The sequence below is a fragment of the Lepus europaeus genome, chromosome 14 (assembly GCF_033115175.1).
Source record: "Lepus europaeus isolate LE1 chromosome 14, mLepTim1.pri, whole genome shotgun sequence".
Taxonomy (NCBI): Eukaryota; Metazoa; Chordata; class Mammalia; order Lagomorpha; family Leporidae; genus Lepus; species Lepus europaeus.
The window spans coordinates 94,960,086-94,985,437 of record NC_084840.1 but is presented as its reverse complement, the minus strand read 5'-3'; the positions used below and the strand labels follow the sequence as shown (position 1 = coordinate 94,985,437).

The 25,352-nt window shown below is 57.3% G+C and overlaps 1 protein-coding gene across 10 annotated transcripts in view; it reads left to right on the top strand.

Annotated features, from left to right (window-relative positions):
• The window catches only part of KIAA1217 (KIAA1217 ortholog), a 240,016-nt gene that overhangs the window by 209,604 nt on the left and 5,060 nt on the right, over window positions 1-25,352 (top strand). For 6 of the 10 annotated variants that reach the window (XM_062211184.1, XM_062211182.1, XM_062211181.1 and 3 more), the window contains 9 exons: window positions 49-215; window positions 10,363-10,538; window positions 14,161-14,291; window positions 14,467-14,614; window positions 17,169-17,382; window positions 18,278-18,461; window positions 19,210-19,358; window positions 19,915-20,076; window positions 23,617-23,721. In XM_062211184.1, coding sequence (XP_062067168.1) covers window positions 49-215; window positions 10,363-10,538; window positions 14,161-14,291; window positions 14,467-14,614; window positions 17,169-17,382; window positions 18,278-18,461; window positions 19,210-19,358; window positions 19,915-20,076; window positions 23,617-23,721 — 1,436 coding nt within the window. The remainder of the gene's footprint in view (window positions 1-48; window positions 216-10,362; window positions 10,539-14,160; window positions 14,292-14,466; window positions 14,615-17,168; window positions 17,383-18,277; window positions 18,462-19,209; window positions 19,359-19,914; window positions 20,077-23,616; window positions 23,722-25,352) is intronic. The other 4 variants (XM_062211186.1, XM_062211179.1, XM_062211185.1 and 1 more) reach the window with 2 other exon arrangements.

The window sequence follows — 25,352 nt, the reverse complement described above, 5'->3', positions numbered from 1 at the left end:
GCCCCCTTTTCCCATGTTCTCAGCCCCTTCGCTGCTCTCTCCTCACAGGCACGCCCCACGTTGCCGGCGGGAAGACCCTCGGCGCCCTGGAGCCCGCAGAGCCGCCAGGGCCACCCGTGCCCGCCGGCGCCTCGGCCGTGCACCTGAGCCTGCTGGACATGCGACGTAGCGTGGCCGAGCTCCGGCGCCAGCTGCAGCAGATGCGACAGCTGCAGGTAGCGTGCGCGTCCCTCTCCCCCCTCGCCGACCCCTCCTCCCGTCCTACCGCCGAGGGCCCTGGCCCGGTGCTGCCTGGAGCTGCTTGAAGGAGAGCTAGCAGGACAGGGCCCCGTGGAGCCCTCTCTGCCAGCACAGGCCCTGGGCTCCATCCTCCTCCTGCGTGAGCAGGTGCAAGGGTGCAGCCGCCCCGCCAGCTCTGCCTGCAAGGAGCTGGGACGCGTGCAGAACGCTGAGTTTAGACCAGAAGATGGGTTTCTTTTTTTTTTTATTTTGACAGGCAGAGTGGACAGTGAGAGAGAGACAGAGAGAAAGGTCTTCCTTTTGCCATTGGTTCACCCTCCAATGGCCGCCGCGGTAGGCGCGCTGTGGCCGGCGCACCGCGCTGATCCGATGGCAGGAGCCAGGTGCTTCTCCTGGTCTCCCATGGGGTGCAGGGCCCAAGCACTTGGGCCATCCTCCACTGCACTCCCTGGCCACAGCAGAGAGCTGGCCTGGAAGAGGGGCAACTGGGACAGGATCAGTGCCCCGACCAGGACTAGAACCCGGTGTGCCGGCGCCACAAGGCGGAGGATTAGCCCAGTGAGCAGCGGCGCCGGCTTGAAGATGGGTTTCTAAGGAAGGGGCAAAGCTGTCCTGGGTGTTGGGAAAAGCACCTGCATTTTCCCAGGATAGCGTGCTCCGTGTGTCCCCCGTTAAGCAATGTATGAATTCCGCGGGACTCCAAGCAGAGGCAAGGTGACCCTTGTGTCCTGCGGCTCGGCCACCACGATTGACAAACAGGAAAAAGACAGACGAATCCGTGCCCTGGCTCAGGTCCTAGGGAACCAGGGGCTGCGGTCTCTGTGACGCCGTGTGTTTGCACCGCGTCGGCCTCACACCTCCCTGCCTGGACGACGCTGGCCTCACCTGGTGTCGCCTGGACGCAGGCTTCCGCCCTGCCCTTGGGGAGCTCTCGTGTGGCATTGCTAAAAGCAAGCGCACTCAGGAGCCTGGCGCCCTCCATCTCCCCCCCCCCCGAAGAGCCCCAGCGCCAGATGGCCTGACCAGGCTGCCCAGCGTCCCCAGCTCCCAGGGCCGCTGCGTCTCTGTGCTTGGACAGCCAGCGCACGTCCACTTCCGGTCTGTGGCATCCATGAAGTTCCCCACTGCTGGTATGAGCTCTGCAGTCTTAGGGACGCTTTGCAGGGTGAGCATTTGGCTTCGCCTGGGTTCTGCTCCAGCTCCAGCTCCTACATTCGGGTTCTTCCCAGGGCCTGGTGATGGCTGCAGGACTCATATCTCTGCCACCTATCTAAGAGACCCTGAAGGGATTTCCAGCTCCCGGCTTTGACCCTGGCCGTTGCAGGCATTTGGAGAGCGAACCAGCAGATGGGAGCTTGCTCTCTGTCTCTCGCGTTTAAAAAGAAAAAAAAAAAAATTAAGACACTTTGAAATGAAATAAAGAGTCCAGGTCGGGCAGGGCTTGCGTGCAGGGTGGCAGAGTCAGATCTTCTTCCTCGTCCAGCAGGTGGAAGGGAGGAGGGACAGTGGGCAGTGGTACGCTCGGCCCAGCCAGCTGATAACCGGATGCCGTGAGACCAGCGTTTGTAGGTGTTTTAGTGCTTCGAGAGAATCTGGAAATATGGGCTTTCTGTGAAATGCCTCTTCCTTCAAATGTTGGAAAGTCGCTGAAATCTGTTTCCAGTAGAGAGGGCCTTCCCCCCACCCCCTTTCTTAACCAGGGCTGTGTGGAAGTTAAGCTCCCCCCACCACACACTGTCCCTGCCTTCTGGCGCCACCTGCTGGCCATGCTGGAATTGTGCTCTCACTGGACCCAGCAGAAAAATAAGGCATGGTGGTTGGTGCACCGGACCCACCTGCTCTCCAAACCGGGCCCTTTCTGGTTGGAGACGGGGGTAGAGCTGCTTTGGCGTGAACCACACGTGTGCCGTGGATGTTTTATAGGTGTCAGAGGCTAAGGTGTGGCACGCTTGGGCATTCCTGCTGGCTGGGTGTTCCTGCTGGCTGGGCGGGCTCTCCCACCAGTGGCCACTCCTGACAGAATCACAGCCTTTTCAAACAGGTCAAGGTCAAGGTCCAGGTCTGGGACGGCGTGGGAACCACGCCAGCGCCCTGCTTGCTCCAGCTTCCTGTGAATAAAGAGCAGACATGCAGGAAGAGGGGGCGGCACCTCGTTCTGTGCCCTGGCTGACTCTGTGTCCACGTCCCTGTCAGCTCCCCTCCCCGCCCACCGTCTGCCCCTCCCCCCGCCACAGTTCACAAGGGCCACTCAGCCCCAGCTCTCCCCCAGCATGTGGGTTCCCACAAACCAGAGGGAAGCATGAGCCCACTGCGCCGGCGCGTCCGACAGTGGGGCCGTCACCAGAGACACACGGAAGCCCCTCCATGGTCTCACAAGAGCAGAGATGGGCTGAGATGCTCAGATGTGCTTGGAACCGCACTGTACAACAGCGAGACCGCGTGAAGCCTCGTGCTTGGCAGCCAAGCTCTGGAAATCGGATAATGAAACCGTCGGGAAGTCCTCTTGGAGCGGTCGTCTTTCAAGACTGATGGGTGATTCTCGGGAGGGGACACCTGGTGCAGCCCCCCCCCCCCGGGGGGGGTGGATTTCAACAGGGCAGAGGCTGTCTGGGAAGGCAGAGGGCGGCCCGTGGTCACCCTTCCCTGCACATCTGTCTACTAGGATTCTTTTGTTTGAAAGGGTCTGACCTCATCGGCGTGGACTGTGGCGTGAGCAGGGGGAGCCTAGCAGGTTCTGGGAGTGCTCAGCCCCCCGAGGTCCCTCCCGCAGGTAGAACAGAGGGTGATGCAGTGGCAGGAGAGCTGACAGGGGCTCTGCACCGTGTCCCCGTGCCCACAGGTGGCCTGTGGTTAGCTGGGGCGGCATCTTTCCCACAATGCCGCAGGACCTGATGTTACCAGGATAATCAGGACAATCCCATATCCACAGAAGGGACTGTACTTTGGTCCCTCTCGGAGGCACTGAGGGGTGAGAGAAGTTTCTAGAAGCAGTGGCACAGGTCCTTTGGGAGCCAGATGAGACCCGACCTAAATCGAGAGAATGGACACATTCCGTTTCGCTAAATTCCCACCGTTGCTCACGCCATCTCTTGCCTCCTGATAAAAAAAAGGAAAACTTGGCTATTTTTATTCTGGTCATAATGTGGCCTTTTGTAGACTCTTGAGGAGTTGCTGCCGCTTCCCACGAGAGGGAGGAGATAGAACAGGAGCCCCCGCACCCAAATCTCTTGTGTTTGAAAGGACATCACTCAGAACAGTTGTCTCTGCCTCTCTGCTCATGAGACAGAGCTGGTCCAGGGCCCCAGTGGCCCACTGACATCCAAAGGGAGAGCCAAGGGAGTGTGTGTCCCCGCGGAGAGCTTGCTGGGGCGTGGTCCACGTGAAGCGGGCCAGGCAGGACAGGCCGTGGAACCAGCACAGGGATTGATGTTGGGCTACCCTTTACTCCATGCCTTTCTTTGTCACATCCCCCGACAGCCCGAGGCTGTGGGAGATGCAGAGACAGCACCCACAGAACACGCACCTGTGACCAGGCACCCTCCATGCTGGTGCCTGAAGCCTGGAGGAACTTGGCCAGGAGGCCAGGGCTCAGTATGGAGCCCAGCTGTCATCGTGGAACTTCTGGACTTGCCGCTCACGGACCATGCAGGGCCCCTGCTGTGGAGCAAAGCCAGAGTCAGTGCGGTTATGGCGCCCCCTGTGGGCAAGCCCCACAGTCTCAGGATTTGCCTAAGAAACCAGGATTGGGTATGTGAAGTACAGGTCCGTTTGGAGGCGGGTGGAATTAGGTTTAAGGAACGTCCTAGTTTCTTCATGAAGTTATTATGGGTAGCTTATGTGGTCCAATTAAGATTTTAATGGCCAAGAGCGTTATTTCTGTCTAAGGATGCTTATGAAAATGTCAAGATGTTGTCAATAAATCGTGCTTCCAGGCAGGAGGGAGGAACCACCTGGCCTTCCTGCCGTTAGCTGCTAGAAAAGTGGAAGGTAGATAAATACACAAAGCAACGGTGTTGACATTGGACAGCACGCAGCGTGGGATCGTGACCCTACAGAGAAAGGAAGCTTAGGATTCACCCGGCTCTCTGGATGGAGGCATGACGCAGACCCAGAACCGGCGAGCAGGACAAGGTCATCGGAGCTGCGAGGTCAGTGTGTAGAGAGCGTGTGGCAAAGCACAGAGAAGGCGCTACGGATGTCTGTGGGTCTGTGAGTGAGCAGTAAGCTACACATGTGTGGTAGCGAGCTCACACAGCCTGGGAGACGTCCACCTTCTGACAAGCGAGCGTGGAGAGGCGGAGTTGCGCCGCTGGGTTTCAATCTTGGGGCTGAAGTAGCCCTGGAGGAAGGCTGCCCTTGATTCTGAAAACGAGTCTCTGAAGAGCAAAGTCCGTCCCCGATGGCCTCCCAGGAGTCCACGCCCCAGAAAGGAAAACAGCAGGATTGCACGTCCCATGCCCAGCATCCAATCAGAAATTACTAGACATGGTGCTGAAATAGGGTCTTCAAGAGCTGGGAAACACAGAGTCTGAATGGACCTCATAGAAGATTAATCACAGCCAGAACACATGTTTGAAAACTTGATAGAGGCTGTCCAGACGGAAGCATAGAGAGACAGAGGCGTGAAGACAGCAAACAGAACTACAGTGACCCGTGGGGTAGTGGTAAGTGGTCCAAGAGGGAGGGAAAGATAGTTCAAGAGATAATATCTGAGATTTTTCCCAAATTCAATGTAAGCTGTAAATCCACAAACCAAAAAAAGCTGCGAAAACCCCCAGAACGCCAACCACAAAGGAAGTGACAGAGCACACATCGCAGCCAAGTTGCTCAACACCAGGGATACACAGGGACATCTTAAAAGTAGCTGGGGGGAGTGGGGGAGAGAGGGACACTGCAGACAGAGAAATGCAAACAAGAAAGCGCTGGCCGCTCATCAGAAACAACACTCATAAGACAGAGAACATTGCCCAGCTCAAACCAGACAAAGATGTAACAAAAGAGAACCACAGGCCCATATCCCTCATGGAAACTGAAGGTTCCTTAACAAAATATTAGCGTTGGACCCAGCCATCTATAAAAGGGATGATCCGTTCCTCCAGGGTTTTATCTCAGAGTATGAGGTGGTTTCAGTATGAAAAAGCTAAGCGATGAACTTGACCTCTTGAACAAGATGTAGGATGAGAACCGTGTTGTTTCAGTAAAGACAGGAAAAGCAGGGTCAGAATTCAATGTCGATGATAGAAACAGCACGCTAAGAGTAGAAGGAAACTTTATCTTTTTTGAAGATTTTGTTTATTTGAGAGGTATGTTTATAGATAGAAGGAGAGAGAAAGAGAAAGAGAGAGGTCTTCCATCTGCTGGTTCACTCTCCAAATGGCTGCAATGGTTGGAGCAGCACCCATCCATAGCCAGGAGCCAGGTATTCTTCCTGGTCTCCCATGTGGGTACAGGGTCCCAAGCACTTGGGCCATCCTCCAGTGCCCTCCCAGGCCATAGCAGAGAGCAGGATCACAAGTGGAGCAGCTGGGACTTGAACCAGCGCCCATATGGGAACTGCCGGCCTGGAAGGAAACTTTCTTAACTTGATGGAGGATACCCAAAATAACCTCCAGACACATTATAGTTGATTAGGAAACACTAGACACATTCCCAGTATTTGTATGTCAGCTGTCTGTCACACAAATTCCCGAGAGAAACTGCCACTGGTGGAAGGAGCTGTAGGGCAGCTGAGTGTTTGGAGGTTCACAGTACGAGATCACATGGCCCCACTGATCTGGCGTCTGATGGGGGAGGTGGGTGGTGAGTGCCGAGGAGGCTCACTCGGTGAGCCAGGAGGCAGAGAGAGGAAGCAGGCTGCCCACCTGCGTCTGTGCTGTCCCTCCATATAAAACCACCCTGACTAATCAGGGGCTCCACCAGTGACCCCAGCAAATCTGATCACGTCCCGAAAGCCCCACCTTCTCATACCATAATCAAAGTTCATACCCCAGAGCCATTAACCATTTTAAAAGTTTTATTTAAGGCAGAGTTACGGAGAGACAGAGACAAAAAGAGATTGATCTTCCATCTACTGGTTCACTCCCCAAATGGCCACAACAGCCAGGGCTGGGCCAGGCTGAAGCCAAGAGCCTGGAACTCCATCCGGGTCTCCCATGTGGATGGCAGGGGTCCAAGCACTTGAACCATCTTCTGCTGCTTTCCTAGGCACAGTAGCAGGGAGCTGGATAGGAAGCGGAACTGCCAGGACTCAAACCCATGGTGTTATCACAAGCAGCATCTTAACCCACTGTGCCACAATGCCAGTCCCCAATCCATTAACCATTAACATGAGATTTGGCAGCCCTTAAACACCCAAAGTACTAATCAAACCACAGCACCGGCAAATCCCGGGCCAGACCTGGCATTCGGTTCAGAAGAGCCTACCAAGCACAGTAAGACCAAGGAATAACACAGAGGCAGACAGATGGGAATTGAAAAGTATAGTTGTCTATACTCGCTAATGACATCATTGTATGTCTGAAGTCAGGAGTTCGGAACCTACAAAAGAAAATCAGTGAATTTGGCAAGATCATCAGACTCAAGTTAATGTATACAAAGCTAACATGTTTAGTAGGCGCATACACAACACCTCTCGGCACTAAAAAGAATGACCCACCGGAAGATGGGGCGCACGGCTATGTGTCGAAACTAATGCCTGGAATGAAAGAAGCCAGATACAAGGGAGTGCGTTCTTACGGGTGCGATTCCATGTCTGTGACTTTCCGGAGCCGGGGAAGCTAACGCACAGTGACAGGAGTGGTTAGTGGTTTCCGTGGGCTGGGGGTAGGGCGTTGAAGGCAGAGGGTCGTGAAGGAGCTATTGGAGGTGGCAGAAAGTGTTGTCTCCCTGTTCAGGTGTGGCTTCGTTTGTCGAACCTCACTGCACCGTGTATTTTCAATGCGTGCATTTCGTCATTCTTAAACCGTACCTCCGTAGAGTTGATTAATTTTTGCTAACAATTGTAGTCGAGGTCTCACCTCCCAACTTGATGGTCTGAGCTGCTGAGAACTGACTTACTAGAAGCCATAAGATCCCTGTCCGGGCTCTGGGGCTCTTTGCTCTCTGCTGGGGGGAACAGGGACAGAGCTGTGGCTTGAACACCAGACAGATCGGGTGGGGGGCGGAGGAGAGTGCACAGAGAAACTGCACAGAGGAGTATTTGTAATTCACTCGCCGTCACCTGCGTGTGCCGTGAAAAATGCCCTCTTGGTGCCCTGGTGGGATCCCACCCAGCCCCTCTTTCTGGGAAGTCTGATAATAAACTGGAATGCTCTCTCCCCTCCTCGTCTGATGGAGTGGGTCAAGTCGCACGCGGTTCTTTCACACACTGGAGTTCTCCCAGCACGGCCACTGCCTTCTCACAGATGTCGCTTGGACCTTGATTTGCAGGACATGCCCACGGGTACTTGAGAAAACCGATGGGATTCAAAGATGAGTGGTGCAAGAGATTTGGAAATCCACGCCTCACGTTCTTAGGATATGCACGTGCTGTGAACTCTTGAAGCTCTCTCGTGTTGGGGGGAGTACCTGCCGTGTGCCAGGAACCATGATTGAAGCCACAAACAAAGCAGGCAGTGTTCCTGCCTTAGTTAGAAGTGCACCTTGGGGCTGGGGTGGGGGCGGGGGGAGACAAGCAATTGGGTTGAGTTCGAATGACCGGGTCCCAGTCCTGCCTGTGCCTTGTCATTGCCAGGCGATCCCTAAAAAAGTCGTTTGAACTCTGGGGACTCCACGTTTCCCGTCTTTTGAGCTTGGATGTCAAGTTTGTTTAAGTATTCCGGCAGTTAATTTCCGTCTTGGTCACCATTGTTCAGTTCTGCTACCAACGAGACCATGAGTCACTGCCGATTTCAACGTCTTGGACAACAATTTCGGATTCGCCACGGTTGGCTGTGATTGTCAAACATCCCTGCTCTGTTCAGTCTACTCTTTCCTTAGAGGGCTTCTGCTCACAGCCTCCCAGAGACTCTGCCGAGAGCAGAAACAGAACAGGAGCTGGGACCCGCCGCTCCAGAACACCTGTGGCAGACGGGAGAGTGCCCGGTCTGGAGAGGGTGCAGGATGCGTGCAGTGGGAGGTGCCCGGCCGCGGACAGAGGCGCCACCCTGCCCAGTGCCTGGTGGGTGGAGCGGCAGCCGCAGAGAGCCCAGGAGGAAGCCAGCCTCTGAGTGCTGTCCCCCCAGCTGATTGTGTTCAGCAAGCCAGATAGTGCCTGCCCGGCTGTTTTGAAGACCCTAATAAAAAGACTTTAGCCATCAGCGTGCGTGACGTGGCGCTGAGTCACAGATCACAGAGACTGGCACGGTTCTTTTTATCCTGCCCCAGACTGAACTGTAGGCCCCGCCCCCGGCTTCACGCTCCCCAATAGCAACAGCTGCCACCTGCTCAGGACTAGATCTCTGCCAGGCACCTCCATCAGCCCTCTCATTACCGTCTCGCAGGATCTGCACAACCAGCTGTGAGCCGTGAGCTATTACTTCCACCTTTTAATGGTCAGACACGGAGATTGACAGCTGGCCTCTGGTCACCAGGCTCCGAGGCGGTGAAACCAGAAAGGGAGCCCCTGCAGTCTTTGTCGGAGGCCAGGCTCGTGTTGGGACCCAGCGGGGCCCATGCAGAAAGAGTTCTGCTTTAGAGGAAAAGGAGGCCGTGATGAGGTTTCAAGCAGGTGTAACCGGTGAGGCTTCCCTGCCCCTCCATGTGCGCAGAGAGTGGACTGGCTCGAGGCCGGGGACAGCCACAGCAGTGTAGACCTGTCTGTGCAATCAGGCGGCCACCAAAACGTGTCCATCGAAGTTACAGAGGAACTGGAGGGATTGTGTAACAGATAGACGATCGATACTGTCGATGGGGGAATCCTGGAGGCCACCTTGCTCTTCCCTGTACTCCTCTATAGTTGCAGACACAAGTGTGTTCCAGAAACTATATGGGCATCGTGGGCTTGGGGACAGAAGCAGCCCACGTTAGATCCTAGGAAATGGGTAAGCTGCCAAGAGCCCTGGGCGCATCTAGAACACTCAATGCCACCATCGCTGAGTCGCATGCTCCAAGGACCTGCGATTTCACGCTATCTGGCGCATGGAACCACGCACCTGAGATGGAGGCAGCGTCTCCTTTAAGTGACACTCTGAAGAGGTTCCTGGCCAGATCAGCGTTTGTTAAGAACCTGTTCTGCACCATGCAGAATCCTTGAGGGCTACGCCAGACCAAAGCCGGGAGCCAGGAACTACATCTGGGTCTCCCACGTGGGCGGCACAGCCCCAGTACTTGTGCCATCCCTTGCTGCCTTCCCAGGTGCAATAGCAGGGAGCTGCGTTGGAAGCAGAGGAGCCGAGGCTGGAGCTGGACTTGGAAACGGGATGCCAGCAAGCAGATCCTTAGTCTGCTGCACCACAAGGCCGGCCCCGGGTCCCATCTTCTAATACCATTTGCATATGGCTGAGGATGATGGGATTTTTAAATTTTTCGTGATTTGTTTTTCATTGTATTTGAAAGGCAGAATGAGAGATCTTCTGTCTGCTAATTCACTCCTCAGAGCCCTGCAGCATCCAGGTCTCCCACGTGGGTGGCAGGCACCCAAGTACTTGTGCCGTCACTGCTGATCCCAGGGAGTGGGTGGGAAGTGGAGCAGCCAGGACTCAAACTGGCACCCATTTGGGATGCCAGCGCTATGTGCGGCAGCGTGGCCCGCTGAGCCACGGCGCCAGCCCTGAGGACTCAGGTTCAGTGTGAATTTTGGAGGGGACAAACACCCAGCCTGTTTCTAACAGAGATCAAGAAAGCCTAAGAGAGAAGTCCAAAGTCTCACTGTGAGCTAGGAGAAGTTTTGGGGGGTCTGACCCAGAGCATCTGTGGCTGCAGAACTGGGGCCCTCGACTGCTCCCTCCCTATGCAAAGGTGGCAGACAGAGGCACAGGGGTCTGGTTGCTTGGTGGCTGCTGGACCTCAGATGTTGTTGGGAGAAGCAGCAGCGCCCCGTGCAGCGTGGGCGCCCTTGCCTTTCTCGCTGAAACAAATACATTAAAAAGCAGCGGGGCTGTGACCTCCCAGCACCCGCTGAGGTCCATCTGTTTTGCCCTGCAGCTGCAGAACCAGGAGCTGCTGCGCACAATGATAAAAAAGGCAGAGCTGGAGATCAGCAGCAAAGTCGCCGAGACCATGCGGCGCCTGGAGGACCCCGTGCAGCGACAGCGCACCCTGGTGGAGCAGGAGAGACAAAAGTACCTCCGCGAAGAGGGGAGGATTGGCCAGAAGCTGAGGTGAGCACCTGCGGCTACGGGCCCCCTGTACCTTAGCCTGCAAGGGAAAGCGGTCTTGGCCAACAAAGAGGCCCCTCTGGTTAGCGTTCTCGCCTCTCTCTAGCGGGCACCGACTGTGTACAAGTCAGAGTGGTGCTGGGTTGTGAGTATCCAGGGACCTCAGGCCGACTGCAGTACCCGATCTTTCCCAGAATTCATTGTCAGGTGCAAATGCCCAGCGCAGTGACCCATGGGAAGTCTGTCACATCCACACAACTCAGACTCCTAGCAAAAATAACCCAGCCCTGAAATTATCTCCCTGTCATCCAGGTGTAATTGAGATCACAGGAGAATCTAAATGCAACATGCCCCCACCCCCCAACCCGGTGCACCCAATCTTGTAAAGGTTCTTACTGAAAACGTCCCCAAGTCTCAACATTGAAGGGAGCAGAGTTGTATGTCTCCTCCCCCATGAGGCTGCTGCATCTTTCATTTAAAAAATACTCATTTCTTTTTTTTTTAAGCTTTAAAATAATTATATTAAACATAAATAGCTTTAATACATAAAGATTTTTTTTCTTTTTTTTTAACTTTTATTTAATGAATATAAATTTCCAGTGTACAGCTTATGGATTACAGTGGCTTCCCCCTCCCATAACTTCCCTCCCACCCGCAACCCTCCCCTCTCCCGCTTCCTCTCCCCTTCCATTTGCATCAAGATTCATTTTCAATTCTCTTTATATACAGAGGATCAATTTAGTATAAAGGTTTCAACAGTTTGCACCCTCATTTCATTTATTTGAAAGGCAGGGTTACAGAGAGGGAGAGGGAGAGGGAGAGAGAGAGAGAGGTCTTCCATCCACTGGTTCACTCTCCACATGACTTCAATGGCTGGGGCTGGGCCAGGCTGAAGCCAGGAGCCAGGAGCTTCTTCCAGGTGTCCCACGCACTTGGACCATCTTCTGCTGCTTTCCCAGGTGCATTAGCAGGGAGCTGGACGGGAAGTGGAGCAGCCGGGACTTGAACCGGTGCCCATATGGGATGAATCCGCAGGTAGTGGCTTCTCCAGCTGCCCACGTGTCTTATGTTAATGTTTGGTTGTGCACGGAAGATTGACCGTGGAACTTTTCACTTTTTAGATAATGAATATTCACATTTCTGGGTCCCTTCGTGTTAGTAATTCTCTTGTTTCTGGGAAAGCTGAAATCTCCCACATCGGGGTTGTAAAGTCGCAGCTTGCAGACACTCTGTCCCGTTTCCCATCTCACATTCGAGCTACAGCTCAGGTCCCCCTGAGGCCGATCCACTGTGTTTGATGAGAACTAAAATGTCCCTCTTAACATTGTCAAGGGGGAAAAAAGATCAATGTATCATTGTCCCCCCCTCGAATTAAATTAGGCCACTGTTGATCCACATTTTCTGAAATCCCTCTCCACTCATGCACTTGGAGAGTTAAGCACCCACCATGAGCTGATAAGGGCGCTATTTGTATTTTGTCTGAAATGTTTTTTGGAACAACCCCGTTTTTTTAAAACTGGGTTCTCCAGAAGAATCTAGAAAATGCATTGTTTTAGAGACTCCCGTTGTAGGGTTCTGTGCACCTGTTGTAAGGTGTGTTCACCGATGGGACGGACGTGGAGGTGAGAGTGTGTTGTCAAGGACAGCTGGAAACCTCAGGTCTGGAGCAGCTGTACCTCCACAGCCATCACTCCTTCTCTCCCTCCCTCCCTCGCCCCTTCCTTCTTTGTCCACACGAGAAACCGGTTCCTGTTGGGCCGCGTCCCTGGGGAGCCGTTCCCATGGCAGACAGACAGAATTTGAGCCTACAGCTGAAACTATGGAGAGAAGTGGGGTGGAGAGCCTTTCTCCTTCATGGCTTCCTGATGGCAGGAGTAGACGGGTCTCTAACGAAAGAGGTCTGCACAGATGTTCTGCTCCTTTGAGACCAGGTCAAGTGCAGGCCCTACCTTACATGGGAGGCTACAAACACAACATCTGGCTGTTACTGATCTCAGCCACTGTTCCAAAGTCGTCTTGATGACGGGGTCAGACACGGGGTTCAGCAAGTATGTCAGCTCCGTGGTTTCTTTCCCAGCTTTTGAGTGAACGATTCGATCTGTGATGCTTTATCTGAAGTACGTCTCAAAAAGCCTGGGAGAAGAAGGGACCTCTTTGTACACAGTGGAATCCACGCTCGCTTCTGTGTCCCATGGTCCCTGCAGGAGAGCTGCGGTGGAGTTTTTGGGGTCTCTGCTGTGTGCCAGGTCCCGAAATCCACAAGGCACAGTGTGCAGATGAGGTGGAAGTAGAATTTCAGGAAGTGGCTTGGGTGGACGATGGCTCTGTGCAGGTGCTTGGGCTGTGCACGCAGCCCTGACGGCACTCGGGTCTTTGCTGGTCTGTCCAGTTCACCCTGTAAAGCAGTGCTCTTTGGGCACAACATGCAGAAGCACCTGGAGCTCCCAGGGGGTCCTGGGCCCTGGGCCTCCAGGATGCAGGGCTGTGGGAGGGGTCCTGGCAGAGCCTCGTCCCATCCAAAAGATAGAGCGGCAGCCTCCATAGTGGAACAAGAGACAGCACGGGAGCTCCATGCTGCTCCAGGAAGGTGGATGAATCTGCCCTGTCCCTGTGGTCCTGGCTGGATGTGAGGACGGGGGCCCTGCCTGGACCCCTCCCGCAGCCACCATGCTCTCAGAGGCTCTGTCTCCTTGGCCACGTGCCCCCTCGTCTTCCTGCTGCGGGCTGCAGGCTCAGAGCTCCACTGGGCACCTCAGGGCACCACTGTCTCTCTGCTACCACCTAGCGGTTCCTTTCTCACGCTCCTTGCCCCCTAACCTTTGCAATAGGGGTTTTTGCTCCTTGGAGCTCCAGGCAAAGCTGCAGGGATTGGGGAGAGACGCCAGCGGCCCGCGGGCTTAGTCCCCTGCCCCAGGGCATGATGCAGGCGCTGGTGCTGGACACAGCTCTGTTGGAGAGGAGAGAATCCGTCCTCACTGACGGCACAGTCAGGGGTGTGGGTGGGGGCAGCCTTGTTCCCCCACCCCCAGAGACAGCCAACAGTGCCTGGGGACCGGGGACAGCCCTGCTTGTCACAGCTGGGTGGCTGAGGGGCGTTGCTCCTGGCATCAGCAGGTGGGGAGCAGAGATGGTGTAGAAAACCTGAGGGGGCACAAGACAGCCCCTCCCCCTGCACACACAAAAGATGCCAGAGGCTGAAGTTAAAGACCTGTGGACTAATCCCACAGCCACAACACCTCTCTCTCCCTCTTTGTCTCCCTCTACCTCTCTCCCTCTCTCACCCTCTCCATCTCTCTCCCTCTCCATATCCTCTTCCCCTCTTTCTCCTACCCCCTCGCCTATCTTCCCCCTCCCCATCTCTGTCCCCTTCCCCCTCTTCCCCCCATCTCTCCCTTTCTCGCCCACTCCCCCATCACAGTGTGCGCTGGCCCCTCCCTTAGCGGCCATCACTACCCCTGGCCGTGACCAGTGGGTGCTGTTGAGCCGGACACAGTGTCCCCTTGGCCAGCCCGGGGCCCACCTGGGGACGCTTCCTGGTGCCCGCGGGGATTACGCGGTGGCTGTGGGAGGCGCAGGGCTGGGGGCCTGGGCGCTGAGCCCCGCCTGTGGTCTGACCGCCCTGCAGCGAGCTGGAGGAATTCGTGGACGACCTGAAGAAGGAGCCCACAGCCACGGGCCGTGCCGTGACGCTGAAAGACGTGGAGGACGGCGCCTTCCTCCTGCGGCAGGTGGGAGAAGCCGTGGCCGCCCTGAAAGGTGAGCGCCCTGCGGACCCTGGCCCGCGGCCAGCACTAGTGGGGGCGGGGAGGCGCGCTGCTGGGGACACCTGTCCTGGGGGGGGGGGGGCTTCCGCGACAGGCCCTAGGCCCAGCTGACCTCGCCCCAGGCATGCCCCCCTCCCCGAGATCTCACTGCCCGCTCTGGCCCGCAGGGGAGTTCCCCACCCTGCAGAACAAGATGCGTGCGGTCCTGCGCATCGAGGTGGAGGCCGTGCGCTTCCTGAAGGAGGAGCCGCACAAGCTGGACGGGCTCCTGAAGCGGGTGCGGGGCCTCACGGACGTCCTGACGGTGCTGCGCAGGTGAGTGGCCGCCGGGCACCTGGTGTGCTGGGGCAGGGCCCTGGGGCGGGGCCTGTGAGGCGGGGCGGGGCCCCAGTGAAAAGGGCGGGATCGGAGGGGCGGGGCTGACGGCTGGGCGGGGCCGCCAGAGCGGGGCGTGGCGGGGTAGGACTCCCCGCCTCTGCCAAGTCCCACCCATCTCCTTGCTGTCACTCATCAGGACTCACTTCCGGTGTGATCAGAAGCCTGGACTGGCTCCCACCTTGAATTTCTATTGCTCTGTGACGTAAGGGCCTAATTGAGCAACACAGTCTTGCTGCACTGTGCCTTCCAGGGCTTAAACTTCAGTAGACATTTATTATGTTTTTTTTTAATAAAGGAGGGATTTTTTGCAAGAACGTTTTGAGGCTGAACAGTGGGTTTGCCTCCTTTGCTTCAGGACAGGAGAAGAAGAGGTGTTGAAACCAAGTTTTAATTAAATTACCAACTGAAGGTGTAGGAGGGAGAAGGAAGTCCCCCTTGAGGGGCCCGAGCCAGTCACCCCCATTGAGGGAGAACCCGCGCATCAGCCAGGGTCACCATGCAGCAAAGGACCCAAGGAAACCACAGACTCATCGGGCACTTCCCTGGAAAAGAAGATTCCAGAAGTCCACGCCCACTAGCACTGTGCTGGTCCACGCGTGGGCAGGGTTTGTTTCCAGGAGCACTTTTGTGAGGGACCCCTCTTGTTAAGCAAACACATGGCCTGGCAGGTAACTCTGCCCCTGCGGAAGAATGTAGCTCTGTGTCTGCCTTACCTCCAGTGCTGACTGCCACGTGACGTCTTTTCTCCGAAACCACCAGTGGGGAGAGTGAGGCAGGGCAGCAGTTAAATAGCTGAAAATACACAGAAATGGGAAGGGAATTTTGGCTGCCATCAGGGCCCAGGGGACGAGTCGGGCATACGCACGTCCCAAGGTCGTGCATTTGTCCTGTTCCACACTGTGGTGGGGAAGGGAAGGCAGGCACAAGGCACAGTTCAGAACAGACTCGGGGGGTTACCAAGAGACAGCCGGGCGTCCCTATATGTTGAACTTGAGACATGGGAACCACATCCCAACAGAGGTGCCCATTAGGGTACTGCAGACTTCCGCTGAAGTTCAGAAGACGTAGCTAGAGGGGGTCCCTGCCATAACTCAGAGGGAGTGGCTGGGAGTGGGGCGGGGCTTGGAGATTCAATGCACTGGACATGCAAAGTAAGGAGCAAGAAATAAAGTTGAGTAGCAGAGGAGAGACTTGTGATATCTTTTATCAAATCAAGAAAGGAAGAAAGAGCATTTTTTTAAGATTTATTTTTGCTTATTTGAATGGCAGAATTAGAGAGAGGGGGAGAAAGAAACAGAGGTCTTCCATCTGCTGGTTCACTCCCCAAATGACTGCAGTGGCTGAACCCAGGAGACAGGAACTCTGTCTGGATCTCCCACGAAGGTGTCAGGGGCCCAAGCACTTGGGCCATCTTCTGCTGCTTTCCCAGGTGCATTAGCAGGGAGCTGGATCAGAAGTGGAGCAGCCAGGACTTAAACCAGCGCCCATATGAGATGCCAGTGGTGCAGACAGCAACTTGACCCACCACACCACAATGCCGGCCTAGGAAAGAGCATTTTAATAGGAAGGGGGTGGGGCTGGAGTGCGACACAGCTGGTTAAGCCCCCACTTGCAACACCAGCATCCCGTATCGGCACCAGAGTCCCAGCCGCTCTACTTCAGATCCAGCTCCTTGCTAATGAGCATGGGAAAGCAGTGGAAGATGGCCTAAACACTGGGGCCCCTGCACCCACTTGGGAGACCCAAGTGGGATTCTGGGCTCCTGGCTTCTGCCTGGAGGCCATCTGAGGAGTGATCCAGCAGATGAAAGATCTCTGTCTCTCCCTCCACCTCTTTCTGTCACTCTGCCTTTCAAATAAATCGATAATAAATCTTTTTTAAAGAAAGGTGGGATTCCCAGGTGTGATGGTGAGGCCAAGTAGAACTGGTCTCACACACAGGACTCTCTGGCCCCCAGGCCTCGTCTTTCCCGTGGGCAGGGATGGACACACAGCCTCCCATGACTCTGAAACATGGCAGGGTGAGCACTGAACACTAAGGTCATGGTCACCGCTGACCCTGCAGGAAGATGGGGCAGCCAGAGAGCCCCAGCAGAAGGAACTGGAACACAGGCCGCCCCTCAGGAGACGTGAGGAGAGGGTGCTGCAGGAGGCCCTGGGTGAGGACTACATCCCAGGGCCCTGGGTTCAGGTGGAAGCGACACGCAGAGAGAGTGTTGTTGGGGTCAGGTTGTGCGCACATGGCACCAGCACCTGCACAGTGACGGGATGGCGGCAGGCACCACAGTGCACTGGGCAAGGCAAGCAGCTGCAGAGGTAACCGCGGGACCCCTCCATGAGGGGGTCCGGAAGTTGCCATGAAAACCCACACCCCGGAACTAACACTCTGCTTTAACAGCATTTCCGGCCGGCCCCGCTTGGTGGTGACACCGGAAGTGACGTGTCCCAGCTAACGCGGCCTCGCACCTGCGCGCGCGCGTGCTCTCTCCTAGGCACGTGACCGACGGGCTCCTGAAGGGCGCCGATGCCGCCCAGGCTGCGCACTACATGGCGGTGGAGAAGGCCACGGCCGCGGAGGTCCTGAGGGGCCCGGAGGAGGCCGGCGGCCCAGCAAAGCCGGACGTGGTGCCCCTGGCCGGGCAGCAGGCGCAGAGCCCGCCCGGGCCGCTCGCGGAGGACGCCAGGACCAGAGCCGCGGCCCCGGAGGTAGCGCCGGCCCGGGCCCTCCCGGGCTGGGTGTTGGGGGCCGGGGGCCTTGGGTCTCCGGGCGGGGAGAGAGGCCCAGCCTGCAGGCCCCGGAGAGCACCTGCAGGTGTGACCATCCCTCCCCCCGCCCCGCTGAGACAGCAGAAGCGCCGAGTGCCCCCCCTCCCCGGGCCAGCGGGGGACCCTGTGCCCAGGATGCCACTAGCCAGGCCGCCTCCGGTAGCGGAGCGCCTGGGGTCCAGTCTCAGCCGGGGCCGTCGTCCGCTGCTCGCCCAGGCCACAGTAGGGAGCTGGACCGGAAGTGGAGCAGTTGGGACTCGAACCGGCGCCCCTGTGGGATGCCGGCTCTGCGGGCGGAGGCGTAAGCCACTGCACCACTAGGCCACAGCGCAGATATGTCTGTAAGAGTAGGCAGGTGTTTAGAAATGTGTTCCTCCTGTGTTCCCTGTTGCAGAACTCTCCGGAATCTAGACGCCCCCACCCCCGTTTTAAAGTGAGAACCCGGGATCCCCGGGGTCTTAACTGGTGGCAGTTCTTCCACTCAAATGCAGCTGAGCCTTGGGATGTTTTTGGTTCTTAGCAGGTGTCGCCCCCAACCCCACGACTGTTGGTGGTGGGAGACGGCCCCTAGGCGCGCGTGCCCGGGTGCTGGCGGGCACGTGTGCCGCATCCCCTGATCTGAGTGCTCTGGGAGTGTCACTGGGCCAGACAGCACCTGTCCCAGCACAGGTGGCAGCAGAAGGGAGAGGGGGGCTGGGCCCAGGCTGTCCTCCGTCCACGCCCACCCCCCCACCCCAACAGGAATCCCCAACACGGCCACGCGCTTTCCCTCTGGGTTCTCGTTTTTGTTTGCTTTTTTTTCCCTAACCTTTCTTCCCTTGCTGGTTCCCTTCAGGAAGCTGAAAAGAAACGGGAAGAGAGAAGGCCAAACCCGGACCACTACAACGGCAAAGAGTTCGAGAAGCTGCTGGAAGAAGCTCAGGCCAACATCATGAAGTCCATTCCAAACCTGGAGATGCCGCCCACACCGGGCCCGCCACCCCGGGGAGAGGGCACAGTGGACAAGCTGGAGCTCTCAGGTGAGCTCTGGGTCCCAGTGGACGCCCACAGCGCTGTGTGGTGCCACCCCTGGATGGGGTCTGGTCCCTGGGCCTGTGTCCCACTGCTCAAGAACCTTGGGCGGGAGGTGAGCGGTCCAGCACTGTGGTGTAGTGGGTAAAGCCGCTGCCGGCAGTGCCGGCATCCCACATGGGCGCTGGTTTGAGTCCCAGCTGCTCCACTTCTGATCCATCTCTCTGCTATGGCCTGGGAAAGCAGTGGAAAATGGCCGAAGTCCTTGGGCCCCTGCACCCACATGGGAGACCTGGAAGAAGCTCCTGGCTCCTGGCTTCAGACCAGCTCAGCTCTGGCCTTTGTGGCCATCTGGGGAGTGAGCCAGCGGATGGAGGACCTCTCTGTCTTTCTGTACCTCTCTCTGTAACTCTTTCAAATGTAAAATAAACTTTTAAAGAAAAAAAAAGAAGAAGAAGTGGAGCAGCCGGGACACCAGCCGGTGCTCTTATGTGATGCTGGCGTTGCAAGCACAGCTTAACCCGCTGAGCCACAACACGGGCCCCGAGGATGTTACTGTTCCACCCATTTGACAAGCGAGGAAACCGAGGTAGAGGTGGATACTCCCGCAGGGTCAGTCTGGCTCTGGGTCTACACCCGCAGTCATCGCTCCGTGCAGGGAGTTCTCCCGTTGGACGGCGCTGTTGCAGCCCACACACTGACCGTGGATGGTATCCCGCAGAGAGTTGATGTTTGCAATGTCACCCTGTTTTCCAGAAGACTCTCCAAATTCAGAGCAGGGGGGAAAGTCACCACCCCCTCCTCCCCCGCCCCCTCGACGAAGCTACCTGCCGGGATCCGGGCTCACCACCACGAGGTCGGGGGACGTGGTCTACACCAGCAGGAAGGAGACCGTCACGGCCAAGGTCTGGCATGCTGGTTCCAGGTCCAGAGGTCACTCTCAGAGCAGAGCAGGCGCTCCCCGCTCAAAAGTGGAAGTCGCGAGGCAGAGAAGAGAGGCGGACACTGGGCTGGATGGGGGAGGTGCGCAGAGGGGGACCTGGGCTGGACCCAGGCAGGTGCCGCGGAGGGAAGCGGTCACTAGACACAGCAGCCCAGGGGGATCCAGACTTGGCTGAGGCAGGTCACGGGCTGTTTCCCAGGCAGGCGTCGGACCAGCATGTGTGGGGGTAGGTGGGGATGCCAGTGGTCACTGAGACGGCCGACCCAGGCGTGGGAGGCTGTTCAGGAAGTTCAGGGAGCTGGGTGTGGAAGAGTTGCCATTTCTCCTGCATCTTCAGTGCGCACAGAGGATGACAGCTGGTGCACATGAAACGGGAACTCAGCGCCGGGGAGACAGCAGACCTCTGCTAGACGGGGAGAGCCGCACAGTCAGCGGTGTAGGCCGTGGGCACCGCGTGTCCCCCGCTCGCTGGTTCCTGGCAGGCGTGAAGCCAGCATCTGTGCTTTGACTCTCCGTAGGCGAGCAGCGAGGACGCCAGACCGAGCCCACAGACCAGAGCCACCAAGTGTTCCACAGAGGAGCCCGCCTCAGCCTGGACCCCGGCCTCACCAGCAGTCACTGCGTCTCCCAAGGACGAGGAGGAGGAAGAGGAAGGAGACAAAATAATGGCAGAGCTGCAGGTGTGTGGATGACGTGCAGGGCGTCTGGGACTCCCTGCCCAGTGCTCACAGACGTGCTGGCCGGAGAGAGCAGGTGCGTCTCCTGCTGTGGCTGCCCCCGCCCAAGGTGGCGCTCAGCTAGGCGCCTGCAGCACCCGTGCGGCCTGTGAGAGCGGGCGGCCCCCTGACCAGCTGTGAGACTCCTACAGAGAAGCGGTCGCACACTTTCCTGGCGCCAGCTGGTAGAATGCGCTGCCCTTCCCCTCCGTCTCGGGAGTGTCTGCTTCATTCCAGAGGTTGCCAAGGTGGGGCTCAGCAGGTGTGTGCCTCGCTGAGCTCTGGTGGAAGCTGGCTTCCGACGGGCATCCACACGAGGAGCGCCAGCCTCCTGTAGCTCCCCCGGGTTCCCGTTCAGTTCAGCATCCTCTTGTCTTCCTGAGAAGCCCCGTCGTCTCATTTGCTGTCTCCCGTGGCCTGTTGGAGAAGCGGTACTAGTTTGAGATGTTTCACTTGTAACCCACTGCTGCGGTCTATGGATGGGATTCAGGATAGGGTGAAGGTAGTAAACGTGAAAATGACCTCACGTTCAGATCACGGGTGACCAGAACACGCCTGACCCGAGACGCATGCCCAGCTCCAGCCCCCGTGCTGCGGCGTGTTGATTACCGGGGTGTTTCCGTAAGCGGAAGGTCGGACCATGCCTCCTCGGGGCTCCAGCACGTGCTGCCTGTACACGAACCCACGGGTGATTCCCTGCACGCCGTGGATCTTCCTTCTCTGTGCAGTAAGGGAACCGATCAGAACACAGCGTTTCCCCGGCACCTGTCCTACTTCGGTTTCCATGGCAGTAACTGCCAAAACGGGGCAGCTGCTGGGAGTGGGGGGGGTCTGTGCAGCCCCGGGTGGATCTGCCACTGGCCTGAGCCCTTCAGCCTCACTGAGCCCGTGGCCTGCGCGGGGCATCCCTGTGGTCGGCCACGCGGTTTTCAGGCCCCTGGAATGGCCACAGAGCCTTACTCGTGGGAACACTGGGGTCATCAAGCTGGTGTCTTTGGCGCTTATAAACAAACCAGGACCGTTCCCGAAGGGGAGCCACGCTTTCAGTGCCGCCACCGGCGGTTCACCACGTGGAGCTGTGTCCCGCCGTTAATCGGGCCCAGATCTGGGGTCCTCCTCTGGACGAAACACTTCCCAGCCTGAAATAACACCCTGCCCGCCCGTGCCGGCAGAGAGCCCGACAGCGGCCGAGCCGGGCTGGCTGCTCCAGCTGTGTGTGCCCTGAGGCAGGACGAGGAGCTGCCCAGGCCCCTCCAGGAGAGCTGAGGGCCTGCTTCCCTCCACGCTCTGTGTCACCAGGTAGCAGAGGAGGACACAGGCTCCAGCTCCAGCTGAGAGCCCAAAGGACGTGGAGAGTGGCCCAAGCCGGGGCTGCTGTAGGCGAGCAGAGGAGCCCAGCACGCCCAGCCCAGCCCATGCAAGGAACAGCCTGGAAGCCAGTTTGGCAGGGCCAAGTCCTAGAGCAAAGGCCAGGCAGGGGAATGCCCTGTTGTGACTGCATTCAGATTCCATGTCCAGCGCTGTGTGTCCACGTAGGGTGGCCGTGCGTCCCATTCTGCCTGCGGTTCTAAGTGACGGTGGCCGTTAGGGTGACTCAGCACAGGCCTGCTTGTACTCCTGGCTGCACATGAGAAGGGGGTGGGGTGCGCAGAATCCTTTCCAGCAGCGGTAGGAGGGCTTGCTGACAGCATTCTCTCCCCGGGGTGATTTGCAGCCCAGGAGAGAACACTGGGCTCCGTGAACCTGAGTCCCCGAGTCCCTGTCTCTCCTGGTCTCACAGCCACAGCATCTAGACACTCTCTGGACACCCACTTCCCTGTGAGCCCTATAGACCCAACAGAGACAGACGTATTCATTCATTCATAGTCTGCACCCCGCTGGCCCTCAAAATTTGCCTTCCAGTCTCAGTGTTCACAGGAGCCAGCCCGTGGCTGTTCCGGTCATGGCTCGGTGGTTTCCAGAGACAAACCTCCAGGGCTTAGGCAGCTCCTTGGCTACTAAGAACCTCGTGGGCACTAGCGAGCGTCTCCTTATCCTAAACACCAGGGCACTCCAGAATGTTCCTGTGGGTGAGCGCTGGTCTGGTGGTTAAGATGTCCATACCCCATGGCAGAGCACTGGAGTTCGATTCCTGGCTCCCCATCTGAATCCACTCCCCGCCAGTGCAGACCCTGGGGGCAGGGGTGGTGACGCAAGTGGTTGGGGCCCTGCCGCCCATGTGGGAGACCTCGATTGAGTTCCTGCTCCCAGCATTGGCCTTGTCCCATCCCCAGACAGTGCAGACTCGGGGAGAGGTGATAGGGCCTCTCTCTCTTGCCCTCTCTTCCTTTCAAATAAAAAGTTCATGAAAAATACATAATATGAAAAAACTAGGCATGGATTTCAATTTTTTTTTTTTAAGATTGGTTATTCATTTGAAAAGTACAGTGAGAGAGAATCTTCATCCTCTGGTTCATTCCCCAGATGGCTACAGTGGCCAGGGCTTAGGCCGAAGCCAGAAACCAGGAGCTTCCTCCAGGTCCCCCACATGTGTGGCAGGGGCCCAGGCACTTGGGCCATCGTCTGCCTTCTTGGGCGCGTTAGCAGGGAGCTGGATCAGAAGTGGAGCAGCCAGGACTCAAACCAGCACCCATATGGGATGCTGGCGTCACAGTGACTTCGCTCACTGCACCACAGTGTTGGCCCCAATTTCACAGTTTTCTTACACAAGACTAAACTAACCTTTTAATTCTGTTTTTCTGCACACTTTTTGAAGTCCCTCATACACCCCAGGGCATGATAGCACCTGTTGCCATTTCAGAGGGAAACACTGCATGTGTTCAGGGGTGAAAGTCTCTGTGAGCCGTTTTTTTTTTTATTTTTATTTTTTGACAGGCAGAGTGGACAGTGAGAGAGAGACAGAGAGAAAGGTCTTCCTTTGCCGTTGGTTCACCCTCCAGTGGCCACTGCGGCCGGCGCATCGATCTGAAGCCAGGAGCCAGGTGCTTCTCCTGGTCTCCCAGGCGGGTGCAGGGCCCAAGCACTTGGGCCATCCTCCACTGCACTCCCGGGCCACAGCAGAGAGCTGGCCTGGAAGAGGGGCAACCAGGACAGAATCCGGCGCCCGGACTGGGACTAGAACCCGGTTTGCCAGCGCCGCAAGGCGGAGGATTAGCCTAGTGAGCCGCTGCGCCAGCTTCTGTGAGCCTTTTTCCTGTAATGTCAGTCAGGCTGGCCTAAAGGAAGAAACCAGAAAGACAGCTTTGACACATTCAACACGTGTAGAGGGCAAAGCAAGCAGCACCGCCCCCAAGTGTGCAGAAAGCGTGTCCTCTCTGTCCATGCGATGTGGGGAGGCCCAAACAAGCCAGGGCCTCTCCCCAGGGCTCAGCCCCCCGTGTCGGCCTGGCCCCGGTGAGGCCAGGGGAGCGGGGTCCTGCCTCCCACGCTGCCGCAGTTCTCCCTCCGTCCCTGCCCCGCCGGTGCTCTCAGATCCCTGTTAACCTCAGTATTTTAATTCCTCAGGCCTTCCAGAAGTGTTCCTTTATGGATGTAAACTCAAACAGTTGCGCTGAGCAGCCCCGGGCTGACACTAGGCCGGGCACCACAGCCCCAGCCAAGGAGAGAAAGGTAACGTGGCAGTGACACGCGTGCCACCGGCCCACGGCCCTCCCCTCCTCGCCCAGCACTAACACGGCTCTCCCGCACCGGGCCTTCCCCCTCTCTCTCTCTCTCTCTCTCCCTCCTCTTTGTTAATGAACAGACACAGGTTTCCGTGGAGGTGCGTGACGTGTGGCTCAGGCTTCCGGAGTGCGCACTGTAGACAGTACCTTCCCCCTCTAGAGCGTCCCCACCCCTCAAATCAGAACAGCTCCAGAAGACCGTGCACACGGACCAGAAAACAAATCCATGTTTAAAAACAGGGAAGAGCTTTATGTTGAGGAAGGAAAACTGGCAGGAAACACCTGCCTTCATTCCTGGGTGCGTTCTCACGGGGAAGCAGGAGTACGCAGCACCCGTCTCCGGGGAGGCTACCCAGAATCCTCGCTCCCTCTGGCAGTCTGTGCCTTCGGCTGATACACTGGTGGCTTCTACACGGACGCCCAGGTTCCTGAGGCACGGTCCGCCACCTTCCCTAAGTAGCGCTGGGATGGTCTCTCCGTGAAGGTGGGGCCTGGAGCTTGTTGGAAGGAAGCCTCTCTGAATTTCAGGAGACAAGGCTGCTGGCAATCGACTCGGGCCCTAGCGTTTCTCCCCGGGTACTGACGCTTCATAGCGCAGAGAGCCCAGCTTCCCTCTGATAAAGGCAAGGCAGTGGGGGCCTGGGCTCCTAGGAAGTTTGGTGAGGAAGATCCAGGGGCGCACTGTGGGTGAGCTACCCTGACACCACCAGCCTTTGAGAATCAGCCCTGGGCTCACAGCATCGCGGCCCTTGCGGGCCCTGCACCTGCTGTGTAACTGACACAGGAGGCCCGTAGTGGGGGGAGGAGGGCTCTGCCTAGGCACCAGGAGAGATCATCAGACTGTTACTGACCAGTGCTTCCCTTGAAGACCTCCTCCCAGTTAGAAGTGAACCTGTGACACTGGGGACGTATTGCTTGTCCCACGTGTGGGATTGCTTATGGGGCCTTTGAGGACCAACGCTTGGAGGGCCCCTTTCTGTCTGAAACCCTGCTGGGAACTGGGAAGACACCCCTGGAGACGATGGCTGGTTGTCGCAGACCGCACTCTGGCCAGAGTGATGAGCTGACCCCTGCTCTCCCATTTGCACGCCAGACCCCTTAGATCTCATTTTTCTCAGCCAACAGCAGGTGCAGGTCTCACCGAGTGACAGGCACTCTTCACTCATCCCCTAGGTTTGCCTGTATTAACCTCTTCCTGGGCTACCCGTCTGCCCTCCGTAAGTCAGGTGTCCCCTTGAAGCCCTTCTCATGTCACCTGGAAGGCCCAGCCCCGTGCCTCACTGTGACGCAGGTTTGTCATGGGCGTCTCTACACGGGGGTCTGTTGCTTTCCAACACCCCCACCCTCGGGACCTGCAAGCAGATAAGAGCGAGCCGTAACCACCTTCCATGCTGCTCGAGCTTCGAAGTGCGGGAGAGCATGTCGGCTTGCCTGCCAGAGGTGGCCAAGTTCTCTGGGTAAAATCGGGGTGTCTGCTTTGATAGATGGGTGGGACCTTGGCCCAGTGACCGAGGTGAGAGACCACGGTGTGACACTCAGACCCAGCGACCTTCCACTGGAGTGGTCCTGGACCAGATC